The 13,924-nt window shown below is 36.8% G+C and overlaps 1 protein-coding gene across 1 annotated transcript; it reads right to left on the reverse strand.

Annotated features, from left to right (window-relative positions):
* Window positions 1-10,267: 10,267 nt before the first annotated feature.
* On the reverse strand, window positions 10,268-13,665 carry LOC131041909 (cyclin-dependent kinase inhibitor 5). Its single transcript, XM_057975156.2, has 4 exons — window positions 11,973-13,665; window positions 11,828-11,877; window positions 10,842-11,066; window positions 10,268-10,735 (listed from the first exon to the last, which is right to left on the reverse strand). The coding sequence occupies exons 1-4, from the start codon at window positions 12,528-12,530 to the stop codon at window positions 10,663-10,665; spliced, it is 906 nt and encodes a 301-aa protein (XP_057831139.1). The 5' UTR covers window positions 12,531-13,665; the 3' UTR covers window positions 10,268-10,662.
* Between the last annotated feature and the right edge of the window lie 259 nt (window positions 13,666-13,924).

The following is a 13,924-nucleotide window of genomic DNA, read 5'->3' on the forward strand; positions in this document are numbered from 1 at the left end:
GATATTCTGCTAATCTTCCTCTAGATAGGGAGGCATATATCAAGGAGCTGATGTTTCAATGTTGCAGATCTGTGAGGGTTTGGCTTTTCAAGTTGCTTGTGAATGAGAATACTGTAAGGGTGTTGTTGAACAAACCTCTGAAAATAGCTCTTACACAGTCTCTTAAAATTGCCTCCAATTCTTGCTTCTTAAGGAAGTGTCTCTGGGAAATGAAATTGGTGTCATTTTTAGGGTTAGCAATATGGGTGATTTCTATATTAGTAACTCTGCAATTGATTCGATTCAGTAGTGAATCTGTTTACTAGAAGTTACCATATTGGCCATTATGTTTTGATGGTATTTTTTAGACTTTCAATTTGTTAGTCTTGGAGTTGAGTACTGGTCTTATTAGATTACAAATAATACATGGATTTGAAAGAGGATCAATGGTTATTGAAAACTTGGATAAGAGGAGAATAAATCAAGGGAAAGCCTGGACAATGATTTGAGAGATACAAGGCCAAGACAAACTTAAGTAATGAAGGCATGCCATTATGCATAAGATAATAGTGAATGCAACTAACTGAAATTTCATTCCATACTATGGGCACTTATCTTTTTGGGAGGATGACAATTTTGCTCACCTGGGACCTGACATTGGCTAAAATAGTGGTAATAATGGTCTTTCAGATTGGCTTCCTTTCTTAAGAGCACAACTATTATGCTCTTACCGTGTGTTGACAGTATTAATAACGCTCTTCCGGAATTGCTTCTTTGTAGACATGTTGATGTTTACCAAATTTCCAACTAAAAGATTGCTTCACCTTATTTACTGGATGATTGGCTGCTGTTTTGTTGCTGTTACATGATACCATCAGCATGCGTGAGCATTACACTTTCAACTTGTGAGTTGACTGTTGGACTTAGCATCTCTAGTTTATTGGAAGGAAGATTTCTGTGCTCATTGCCCCAGTTCCAAGAACGTACAAGTCACAAATGAGAAACCCTTGTTTCAGTCACCTTACAACAAAGTTCAGTAAAGCAAATGTAGAGTGTGATCTCTTCCAAATAGAAGTTAAAGTTTAATATTCATGAAAACTGAAGACATCCATTTAAAATCTTTGAAGTTCATAAAGATCTGTAAAAATACCTGGAACCCCATAATTCCTTAAGGAACCTTAAGGAATTGATGTATTTTAAAGTGGAGTCAAAAAGCAGCAAGTGCAAGAGGTTTTCCACTTAAGACGTTGCTTAAATAACACTTAAACTGGCTGAATATACATTTTCTATCTAACAATTATGTTCAACATATTTGTATTAGCATAATATTGGGTCATCTTGTGTGTCTTATGCCTAGACAATATTTATCAATTTTCCAGTGTTCCCAAAACAGGGGGATAGATCTTGAGGAAAGCCGGAGAGACCTCCCCAATATTTATATACACAAATATGAAAAAATTATCAGACTTCTTATGCTACCTAAGACCTATCTTTTTAGGACACGATTTGTGCTCTTGTATCTTAAATTGGACATTAAACCAAGGATGGGTTATATTATTCCAAGCCCTTTCACTTCACTTAAAAAAAGTTAGATACATTATAATATTCTAGTGAAACTGGTGTGATTTTCTTCTCCCAAATTGATGAACAATCAACTATGGTCATAGGTTATCTTGTCAGCTACAATGCCATAATGGTTGACTCAAACTTGATTCGGTTAAAAAGTTGCAATTAAGAATGGAAAAAGAAAATAGAGCACTGACATTGAATAAACTGTTATCTTTGAATTTATTTATTTATTTTTGTCTTATATTTTAAAATATTCCCAGCCACAGGGATGTCCAGGCATCACTGAAGGGTCTGCCACAGCAGGATACCCTTGGAAAATGTCCTCTAGATGTATCTGGCACGACCTGTCTGTAGGAAACTTCTAAGATATATGTCCTAGTTTTCCTGTGTTAGGGATTGGCAGGGAATATTCCCCACACATCCCATGTTCCCAGGATGTGGGAAATATAGGCGGATCCCTGAGGGATGCATCGATGTGTTACACCACTATATACTATATGATATGTTAGTACATGATTGGACAATAGGGGTGTTCCATGTAGCAACATTCATTTAGAAGTTATGCATTTTAATTATCTATTTATAAAATATACTAACTTGTTACTTCATTCAAACAAAAAGTAGATCTTTTATAATATTCTTGTGAAAATGATGTGTTTTTCTCCTCAACTGAATAACACTAAACTTTGGGCTAGTCCAGCTTCTCGGCTAGTGCATACAATGTTGTAGTCATGGTCAAGACTCAAAATTGATCCAGTTACTAAGTTATATTGAGAAAATCAAAACATAAAACAAAGCTCCACAATTGAATAAATTATTTTCTCTGAATTTATTTATTTATTTTTCTTTGTTTCTTTTTTTCAATTCCCAGCCATAAGGATGCCCAGGCTTCCCCTAGAATTGATGATTATCTTTCTATTCCCCAGGCCATGGTACAGTCAAGCAATGCATTGGCATAATATAGGGTCGTGTCTTATGTCTGGACAATAGATATCAATTTCCCAGACCATTTTCAAAACAGGGAGAAGGATCTTGAGGAAAGCTGCATAGTCCCCTCTAATTTCAGTGGATTGAAGGCCCAATTATATACAAATATTAAAAAAAATATCAGACTTCTTATGCTACCTAAGACCTATCTTATTAGGACATACTTTATACGCTTTGTAGCTTCAATTTGACATTAAACCAAAGACAGTTTATATTATTCCAAACCCTTTTACTTCATTCTAATAAAAAGTAGATCTATTATAATATTCAAGTGAAACTGGTGTGATTTCAATCTCCTCAAATGATGAACTCTCAACTATGGTCATAGCTTCGCTTTGTCAGCTACTGTGTACAATTTTGTAGTCACATTTTACTCAAAATTGATACAGTTATCAAGCTGCAATCAAGAATCAAAAAATAAAACAGAAAGCTAAACTGTTCTCTTTGAATTTATTTTATTTATTTATTTTGCTGTGTTATATTTTTCAATTCCCAGCCATGGGGATGTCCAGGCATCAGTGTAGGGTTGATGCATGTGGGCCAACCTCTCTGTAGGAAACTTCTAAGGAACATGTCCCAGCTTTCCTGCAATTGGGGACTGGTAGGGAACATTCCCCACGCATCCCATGTTCCCAGGATGTGGGAAATATAGTTGGGTCCCTTACGGGTGCATCCCTGTGTTACACTGCTATATAAAATATGATCTGTTAGTACATGATAGAACAATTGGGGTGTTCCATGCAGCAATATTCATTTTGGCAGGTATGATAGGGTGCCTGAAAAGTAAGATATTTTAATTATCTATTTATAAAGAATACTAAGGGGTGTTCCATGTAGCAATATTCATTTTAGCAGGTATGATAGGGTGCCTGAAAAGTAAGGTATTTTAATTATCTATTTATAAAGAATACTAGGGGTGCCTTAATGGTAGGATATTTTAATTATCTATTTATAAAGAACACTAACTTGTTACTTCGTTCAAACGAAAAGCAGGTCCCTTAAAATATTCTAGTGAAAATGATGTGCTTTTCTCCTCAACTGAATAACATTAAACTTTGGGCCGGTACAGCTTGTCAGCAACTGCATACAATGTTGTAGTCATGGTTCAGACTTAAAATTGATCCAGTTACTGAGTTGCATTATTTAAATAAAAACATAAAACAAATCTCTAAAGTTGAATAAAATTATTTTCTCTGCACTTATCTATTTATTTTTCTCTGTTTTGTTTTTCAATACCTAGCCGTAATTTTTCTCTGTTTTGTTTTTCAATACCTAGCCGTAAGGATTCCCAGGCTTCCTTTAGAGTTGAAGGCTGTCTTTCTATCCCCCAGGCCATGGTGCAGTCACGCAATGTCCTCTTGATGAATCTGGGCCATCCTTTGTCCATAGGAAACTTCCAAGGGACACCACCCCCCTAGCTTCCCCTGGAACTGGGGGCTGGTGGGAAATATTTCCTATACATGTTTTCCCAGAATATGAGAAATGTAGGCAGGTTCCTTGGGAATGCATCCCCATGTAGCACTGATATACAATATGATACATTAACACATGATTGGATATGGCAGGCATGTTCCATCTAGCTATATTCATTTTAACAAGCATTGTAGAGAGGCCAAAAAGTAAGGTTCTGTAGTTCTATATATGACACCCATTACTTCCCTGTCAAATTTATTATCATGTCCAGTTGAACAGCAATGTTTGTAGCAACATTTCCCTCTGTCTAGTTTCTCATAAGTTGTAAGAAGACGTAAGGTTCTGTAATTCTATATATTACACCCGTTACTTCCCTGTCAAATTTATTATCATGTCCAGTTGAACAGCAATGTTTGTAGCAACATTTCCGTCTGTCTAGTTTCTCATAAGTTGTAAGAAGACGGATTTATATATTTCACAATTTCTTAAGTCTTTTCAAGTTTCTAAGCTATTTTCAATATTTCAATGCAAGTTATTAATTATTGGTAGTGCATCGTAGAACAAATAATCAAATGCAACGTAAAAGCTTACTGAAGGCAAATCACACTTTCTATTGTTTCTCGTCAAATATCCTTAATGTTCTACCAATCAATGGCACTTGTCTTGGTTATAAATGTCATATTTAACAAGTCTTATAATACAACAGTTTTCTGTTTTATAACTTGTGAGATATTTGCATTGCAACTAGACCATATTTCTAGAAAACCATGCCATTTGACTTTTTAAGTTTTGCAAGAAATGCTCATGTAGCATAACTCTCTAAACCTTTCGGTTTATTACTCGTTTATTTGTTATAGATGCTGCTGAAGGACATTGCTGTTAAGTATTGTTTATAAAACAAATCGATATGGTCTCCACATTTCTATTGAAAAAAAATAAGACATGTTAGGACTATGTATAATATGCTTTTTATTTGTCTAGCTCCTGCATCATAAGATTTCTTTCTTGCCCGATGCCTACCTATCAATTGTTTGTTTTATAAGCCAACTCTCTACAGTTGGACTGCTTTCTTTTGTACTTTTATGGTTTGGCATAATTTTTCAATCTGTAGATATTCTTACCCTTCCATTTTCTGGATGTTTCTTGGGTATACTTGTTGATGACAGGATCAGTTGTGAATCCAATCCTTAAATTGGATTATAGCTTGATATTTACAATAATAGAATTTTAGTGAGTCGTCATGTCTTATGCTTCAACACATTGCCTAATCGGAGGAATGATTAACCTTTTTTGTTTTGGGTGTTTCCATCCTATTTTGGTTGATTTCATGTTTATTCGTCACTTAAACCCCAAGTTTGATAATTGTTTTGTATATATAATAATGTAAACTTAGTGACAAATGTTTCGTATTTAACTGCAGTAAGTATCCAAATTTGTGTTAACTCCATATTGTTCTTTACTTGGAATTAGTACTTTGTACCTCTCACTATGGGTACGGACTCTTTTCTTTCCAGTTTTTATTTCAGAATATGTTCCAAGGATCTATAACAAGAAGGCTTATCAATACTAGGTATGAAGCTGTGATCAAATTAGGAAGATATCTTTTGCTAACCTTACTCGTCGTTATTTACTTAACATAAAAGAAGAGGGACTGGGCAAGCTTTTAAGTCTCTTTAAATCTTTAGTTTTTCTTGATTTGTCTTCTTCCTATGCACCATGTAGTTAGGTCCCAGTATATCAGTATGTGATCATGGAATTCATACACTTACAAAAATCCATGGCGACATATCATGCTCTTTTAGGTTTTGCATAGCAATTTCTTCTAATTGATAAAACTCTTGGATGATTACCCTGGCAAGGAACTATTTGGGTCCAAATTTTCCATATTCGTTGGCATTTTGATTTTAGGGTTACAAAGTTTATTGGCTTTTTCCCTTGTTCCATTTAGACCATAAAAAAACACTAGGGGACTTACTGAGTAAAGCAATTTTTGAATCAAGATGTATATATATCCTTTGCAGTTCTATTTGGACGATGATTTTAGTTTTTTTCATTCAAATCCATGATTGTATTTGTTACATAAATTGGTTATAGAAATTAAAGAGGTGCAAGTGCCTTAGAACAGGATTCAAATTTCAGATTTAGCAGCCATTATAAATTAAAGTTAGATTGGTTGGGATGTATTCTTCAAGTTGTTAGCCAAATGGATTTTATTCTAACGGTTCGATTATTCAAGGGTTCTAAATGTTATTCCCAATGCCTTATAACCACTACTGAGAATGTCTTATATTTTGATCATTAATATGGTCTGCATGCTTTATAACTGCTGCTTTGTGAGAATGTTGTAAAATTTGTTCATTAATATGCTCTGGATGTAAGATCATGTTATGTATATTCTGCAATTACTGTAGTGTTTAACCCAGCCATCATTCATCCTTGCTGGTCAGAAAATCTGACCAAACTAGAAAGGTAGTATTTTGGACAAAAGTCTAAGAAGTAAAAAGTGACATATTGGTACAGCTGTAGTGGAAAATGCATTTCATTTAAATGGCATGATATCAGCAACTGGTTAATGTTAACTCCTGGGTGTGATTACGTTTGAATAAGATTTCCACAGACAAACAGAATACTTTTTTCCAGTTAAATTCATGTCAGAGTTGAATATTTGCTTCTTCAGTAATAGTTTGAGCAGCAATGAACTGATTATACAGCTCCCTACAGTTACACTGTTTTTCTAGTAACAAAGCTATATTGACATTTTCAATACCTGTTGGTAATTCTTGGTAGTGGATGGTAGAACGGCTTACCAAACATAACAAAAAGTATATGAAACAAAAATCACACTTCCTGTTGTTTTTAATCATTAAGAAGACATTTATATTCAATGGATTAGATTACTAATTGCAAGGAATGCATTGCATGATCCGACATCTCTTGGTTATGCACCTGCCCCAGCTTGTAAACCATCTTCTGATTTTGAGTGGATGCTTGCGGACAGAAAACATACAAGTCATTTGAATACCATGCAGATAGAAACTAGAAACTGTCAGCTGCAAATTTCTACAACTTTGGAATTATATGTCACACCTTGTTTGAATGCTGCATGACATTTGCTGTTCAGTGTTGTCTACATTACAATTCAAAGCGGTCTACATACATCTCGTAAGCCTTAAAATAGGATTCCTACAATATAATATTTCTGTTTTGCTCAATGCCTAGCTTTTAGATATTTGTTTTGCAAGTTCAATTGTGTCTTGTACTAAGGCACATTGCTTAATCTGTTCATGCCGATGAGTTTAAATAGTTATTAATTACCATTTATCAGTCGAATTGGAATTGGAATTGATGCGTAGTAGTTATATCCATATTAGATCCGAAGCTATCAAATACACAATATTTTGGAAGTGACTTACCAATAGTGACATCTGATTTTTGCATCACATGCATGTCTTGCCACAACTTGTTCTTATTAGGTGACTTTCTCCAGTAGAAAGGCAATTTGATACTCAGTCACTTGGAACTCTACAACTGATTAAAGCCATAAACAATATAATATTCAGTCACCTGGAACTTGACGACTGATAAAGCCATGAACAATTGCATGCATGGCATTGGGAAACTTCATAATTACTGGTCAAGTGGTTTCGTTTTTGTCTTCCGACGACTTGCACTCGGACCAGTGGTTACGAAAGTATATCAAAAGAGTGGAAGCGTTCTGCAGCCAGATTTGGAGTCATAACAGAAATAAGAAAGTATGATTACTTATGTGAGATGTTCTCACTTTGGAATTATTAATGTTTTGATAATTATGCCCAATCCATTATAATAAATTTTTTGCCCGCATGATGTGAAATTGATTTTTGATAAATTAACATGGTTGGCAAAACATTTTGTAGAGACTCCAAAACATCCAAGTATTCACAACTCTAAAATCATCTGAGTTTACCAGAGTGGAAGATGAGGGGAAAGCAACGATTAACAAACAAAATTCTGGTTCATCTGTAGTGAAAAGCCTTAAAATTGGTTTTGTTATCTTCTGCTTGATGCTAACTCCATAATTATATTTACATCTGCAAGACATTATCTAGTAACTTTTGGATGGTTGGAGAAAACTCTGGAGGACCCAGCATTTGGCAAAAGAACGCAAGGCCCCCAAAAAATTTAAAAGCCTTCAAGGCAAGCCTTTAAAGTTTTAATTTGTCCTACAGCATAAAACTTTTAGTTTTCTTATTTTTCTACCATGCATGCTTATAGTTTTTTATGGTTTTTCCAAGAACAGACCCGCTGTTAGAAACTCGTAGGCACACTCAACAAGTATGAGGGCATTCTTATTGAAATTCAGTTTTAAAAGCGTATCTTTTTAGTTGACATTCTATTTTAAGCATCGGAACCCAAACTGTTTTATTATATTAGACTTATTTTTTACCCAGAAACTGCTTTTTTTCACGTGTGTGTGTGTTATCGTATTAATAAGATATTTTATCTCATTCAAGCTATTAGAGAATCAGAATCTATGGGGAAAATAGCCCTTTGTGTCCTTTTGCATTAGATGTAGCATTATAATTGTCTCATGTCAATGGAGATTTCAGTCTTGATACCATTTTTGCAATAAACTGCATTCAAATTGCGGCCAGATAATATTTGAGAAGATTAATCTACACAATACAATCACCACTGAAAAGGTAGTCATTTGGCAAAATCAGTATTGAAACGTGGTGCCATGAACTTCTGGGTGGATTCTGTTCACTTCCAGGCCCTTTCCCTGGCTTTTTCATATTTATGCTTTGCAAAGGACTGCCTGCAGAATGCCACGTCCAACAAAATTCTCTGCTCTAATTTTTTGGGCAAGGGTTCTTTTCTCATTTTTTTACCTGTGAACAGAAAGAGGGGATCAATGGTCCTGTTCCTCAGACACTTAAACAGGGATAAATGATAATTTGCAACTATAAAGCCGGTGGAAAAATATATACCAGATCATGAGATGGCCATAACCAAAAACTCAAGTCCTACTTTAGACCAAAGACTTAAGCTGCTGCGATTGCTTATTTTTACCAAACATTTAATGTATTTTTAAGATATTTTGATTTTGCATGCCTAAAAGTTGTTTCTCGCATGTTTTGAGTGACACATACCTGCTTTCAGGAATTAGAGCTGCACAGGACGAATCAGAGAGTAGGGCCCAAAATGACAAATTTCCTAATGCATTTTTTTAATGTACTTCCTACAATTTTCTTCTATAGAACAACACATGTTAGTGAAAGAAATCGAATGTACAAATTATTTATCTTCTATATATTTATCATGTTGTCATCCACTCCTCATCCACGGATCGCTTTCTCCATTCTTTACTGAGGCGGTGTAAGAAGTCGACAAATATATGGTTGAACGCACCTTTTCTCAGAATCGTTCCCAAATTCCAAATCAGTACATCTCAATAAGAAATCGAGATAAAGAAAACATTTAGTACGATTGTACATATACCCTCATGACATCTGTGTAAAGAATAAACGAAGTAGTAAGTCATAACTTCTATCTGTTTCTCTGTTGCTTCAGAGTCAGAAGTACACGTGTCTTATTTTTTGCCATAAAATATCCAACCCAATGTTTGTGCGGAGTTCTCTATTACTTTTATGCAATTTCTGAAATTAATCTTATCATAATTAAAAATATAAATATGATTTGCAGGCGGTGAGAGCTTCCACACGGGGCCAAGTTGTTTGCTAGATTTAAATAGCATATTATCAAACAAATCACAAGAAAATTAAATTTCGGTTAAAGCAACCAAGTAATTGCACCATTTTTTCACTATCGCATTTTCCTGGACAGCTCAACACCGTGGGATTTTGCATAATTCAAATTAATAAGCCGGATCACTAATATGTGATATAATAAAAATCCTTGATACTGGTCAGCTCACCATCTTATGGTATATCCTCGCTTGGCATTATTTTAAAGACTAAGTACCCAGAAAAATCAATAAAACATTTATTACCAAAGTGAAAGAAAAAGTCAGTGGGCATCTTTGGAAAAAGAAAACAAACGATAAATTGTTTTCCGCAGATAGAATCAGTCATTAACGAACACATGCAAGCGAATTTCAACACTTCCCACAAAATGCCAAGAATATTTACTGAAGCCCCTACTATAGACAATTTCGTCGCACGATTTGTATTGGATAATGTCATCGCAAAAAATGGTGGCAAGAAATCAGTCGTTCCTCAATATTCATCCCTAGCTCTTAAAAATAAGAGAAAATTAGCAAACGAAAGGAAATCGCATCTGCATTCACTGAAAAATGAAAAAGATTCTTCTGTAGCGGTAAGAAAAAGTAAGATCTTGTTGAATAACATGAGATTCAGAATAAGGTTCCTAAAAATTCCAACAAGAAGAAAAAGAAGTTTTTCTGTGTAGATTTGTGTTGGAAATAAAAACGGAAAAACGTCCCCTTGAAGGGGGAGCTGTGCTGATGCCAGCTTCATATTTTACAGAGGCTACAATTTACAACGTTTATACAAGCTGCACTATAGCACTGCACAACCCATATGGCCTTTAGGCACTTCGACTCTCTGTAAGGGTTGGCTCCTTGTCCTCCCAACGAAGTAGAGCATAACAGTCTTGACCTTTTTTGATGGTCCAATTGGAAAAAAACCTATATCCCCATCTGCCTGCCTGCTTGCCCCACAATTATTTGTTTACAAAACAGATTTTTTCTTTTTAAGGCCGCCTCAATCTAACCCATTCAAACCGGCCAGGTAGAGGGGAATCTCTTACTGGGTCGTAATTGTACCTGGTGAAATAAAAGCAAAAAGAAAACAGACTCTCAGCAGTGGAACTGAGAAAAACCAAGCTGCAGAAAAACTAAAAAACAAGGAAAAAGCGCCGCAGACTATTACCTTTCTGTGAATCGTCTCTGTTCTTGCTGCTCTGCACCGGCGAAAAATTCTTCAATTTCGTTGGAGGTTGGCACATGAAGAAATTGATGACTGGCACTATGGCTGCGGCTGTGCCCTTCATTCTGTAGCCTTCTCCTGCCTGAGGTAGGCGGGGCCGGTCTTGTTGTTGACCCTGGTGTCTCCACATCCCTCATGTGGCTTGATGGCGTCGTTTCTCTTGTTCGCCTGATATAAAAAAAAACACAATGCAACTGCAGAATGAATTAGAGATATTCACAAGTAAATACATTTCTGATATTCATCTGGAAGCAACTGTATGATATCCTTTTATTTCGATAATTTCTTTTTATTTACCAAACTTAAACCTTTTATTTCCACAATTTGAGGTATAACTACTAACTGCGTCTTCACGTTCAGGAACCCGTTCTGTCTTTTAAGGATTCGGGGTTTTCAAAGTCCGTTGCAAAAGAGTTTTTGGGGATTTTTGTTTCATAATAAATTTAATAGCATGAACTTTGGGGATCTGCGAAATGATTTTCTTTCTGAATGTTCTGTAGCCCAAAATAGCGTATGGGGCCCAAAGTAAACATTACATCTGAAGTAAATAGGAAATCAAGGGCAGCGAAATCAAATATGCAATGATGCGGGGGACCTTTCGGTTAGAAATTCCGTCTGGACACGGAAAATTTTCCTGAAATTATAAGAAATAAACAGAAAGGAATATTTTCTGCTTAGGAACCCAAATACATTTCAACAAATTGTATGGAAGAAAAGGGAACAGAATTTTTTTTCTGCTTATCAACCCAAATCACAGGTTTAAAATTAAACGGAAGCAAGGGGAAAATAAAATTTCACATTAGAATAAAGATCTATTATAAAAAATGAAGAACGACATATTGCCTCTTAGTCTTGGCCAAAATTACTTCCCAAATTGTATGAAATCTAAGTGAAAAACAACTTCTTTAACAAGAAAATGAGTTTGATACCTTTCTCTGGAATCTGGATCCATTACATTTTCCCCAAACGACACCTCCACCTGCCCAATTTTTCGTTGTGTTAAAAGGGAAAGAAAGAGGCAAGCAACGACGAGGTAAAATCTGAGAAAAAATTAAAATGCAGGGAATTGCACACCTCCATGGCGTCTTCAAGGTCATTTTCTGGAGGCTGCGCCGGTTGATTGTGGTGGCTTTGGTTTTGGTCTTTTCTTCGTGGTCTGGCTGGCTTGGCGTTGGAGAAAGTTGCAGAATTGTTCCTCGAATGTGCCACTGAAGATTGCTGTTGCTGAACTCTCCTGCTGCTTTTGTCACTGGCTGCGCCTACGCCTACGGTTGCTCCCCCTTCGGAGAGCGCCATTCTAGAAGCCTCGCCCTCAAAGTTCTTGGACGCTTCCTGGTCAGTGTGTGTTGCTGCCTCTTCATGGCACCTGCAAATAATTTTCTCAAGCTTCCTGCTGCGTAGCTCAAGGTAGGCTGTTTGCATGGAGGAGCCGTCAAAACACGCCGGCGCAGAGGCGGTGTGGTGGTGTTGGTGCTGTTTCGTTGGCTTTGACGAGGGAGCGGCCAGCCGCCGGTGGTGGTGATCTTCTCTCAAAGTCCTGGCCCTCGTTCTCACTCCAAGTGACACCTGCGAAGAGACCTCCATCACAGCCACCTCGCCCACGCCTTTGCCTTTTCTCATGTATTTCCCCATTTTTAACCCCCGAGGAGCCACGGCTGAAACTAACTACAATTACACCGCGCCTCCCAGCCTACTGCATGTTAAGTTTTTTTTCAAGGAAAAAATTCCTCCTATTCCCACCTTGCTGCTACACAATTTTTGCCTCCCCCCTTGTCCAGAGCCCTAATTTTTTCTTCCACTGGAATTTCCGCTGCTCAAAACCTCAAAATTGCCCAAGTATTTTTTTCCCTGTTTTCCTTGCTCCTCCGCTTGCAATTTTAAAAAATCTGTCTTAACACCCCAATTTTTTTTTTTGTGTGATCTTTTTTCTGAAGAGTAAAATTAAATACTTGAAGGCCCACACGAAATTGAGCAGGGAAACAAAACCATAAATAGTCCAGCCAGCGCCCAACAATTTATTTCTAACATCTAACCAGAGGCGTCTTCGACAAGCTGAAGCCAAAGCCTTGGTAGGCGTCCGAAACGGGCTTTGTTGTAGCACAACGGAACTGTCAGATGACGAACCAACGGAGAAGTGGAACACGAAACTAACAAACGCAACGGAGAAAAAAAAGGGCGAAAGGTTGAAAGAGAAAACAAAAGCATGTAGTATTTTGGTTTGCTTGGATACCTTTTCTTTGGACGCCCTCCGTCCCTCGGGAACCGTGATTAAATATTTAACCCTCGATACTCTCTATGCTTTGTGTCTTCTTCTATTCTATCTTCTCCGCTAACTTTATCTCAATGTCCAAATACTAAAGGGATGGGTGATAAAAGTTAAAAAGAAGGGGCCGAAGCTGTGCAAACAAAAATGAGGACGCCGCTAAATTTCTTCTCTCACCCGCCACATTTGGCGACGATTTTCAAGTTTAGAGTTGGGGAACAAAAGCGCAGCCATGGTCGGCCCCGACGATCTTGGACGGTCGGATGCACGATGCTGGAGGCGGAAGCATCGTGGCCGTTGAAAGAGCATCTTTTGATGACGTCAGCGATCCGGCCCGCGAACATTGCACTAATTGCAAATCGAGCTGACTTGTGTACTTTGACCCTGCCTTGTCAGCACTAACCCTAGCTAAAGTAAAAATTGTACACCAGCAGCAATTTTGCTAAGGCCAACAATTTTATACTCTCGTAAATACACATCACTTAATAATTCGCGCATATTCGCGTGGTCCGCTGCTGCAGGAATGTTCGCGGTGCTTTTCGAATATTCTATTAAAAATATATATATTTATTTTTCTTTTGCTCTTGTGGGACAGGGATCCCTAAGGTTTCTAATGTGCTATTTGCCTTCACCATACAAAACACCAAAACGATTTATTTTAAACCTGCAACTACATTTAAGAGCTTTCTAACCGCCCAATTCACATGGAGGCAAAGCTTCTGTCACCATCCCAAACTTCACATTCATCCTGGCTTTTCCTGTT

Source organism: Cryptomeria japonica, chromosome 1, assembly GCF_030272615.1.
Source record: "Cryptomeria japonica chromosome 1, Sugi_1.0, whole genome shotgun sequence".
NCBI lineage: Eukaryota > Viridiplantae > Streptophyta > Pinopsida > Cupressales > Cupressaceae > Cryptomeria > Cryptomeria japonica.

Coding starts and splice junctions, on each gene's coding strand:
- LOC131041909 (XM_057975156.2), bottom strand. CDS start 12,530: ATGGGGAAATACATGAGAAAAGGCAAAGGCGTGGGCGAGGTGGCTGTG. Junction 11,878..11,972: donor ACCTTGAAGACGCCATGGAG/GTGTGCAATTCC, acceptor AAAATTGGGCAG/GTGGAGGTGTCGTTTGGGGA. Junction 10,736..10,841: donor CAGAGACGATTCACAGAAAG/GTAATAGTCTGC, acceptor TTATTTCACCAG/GTACAATTACGACCCAGTAA.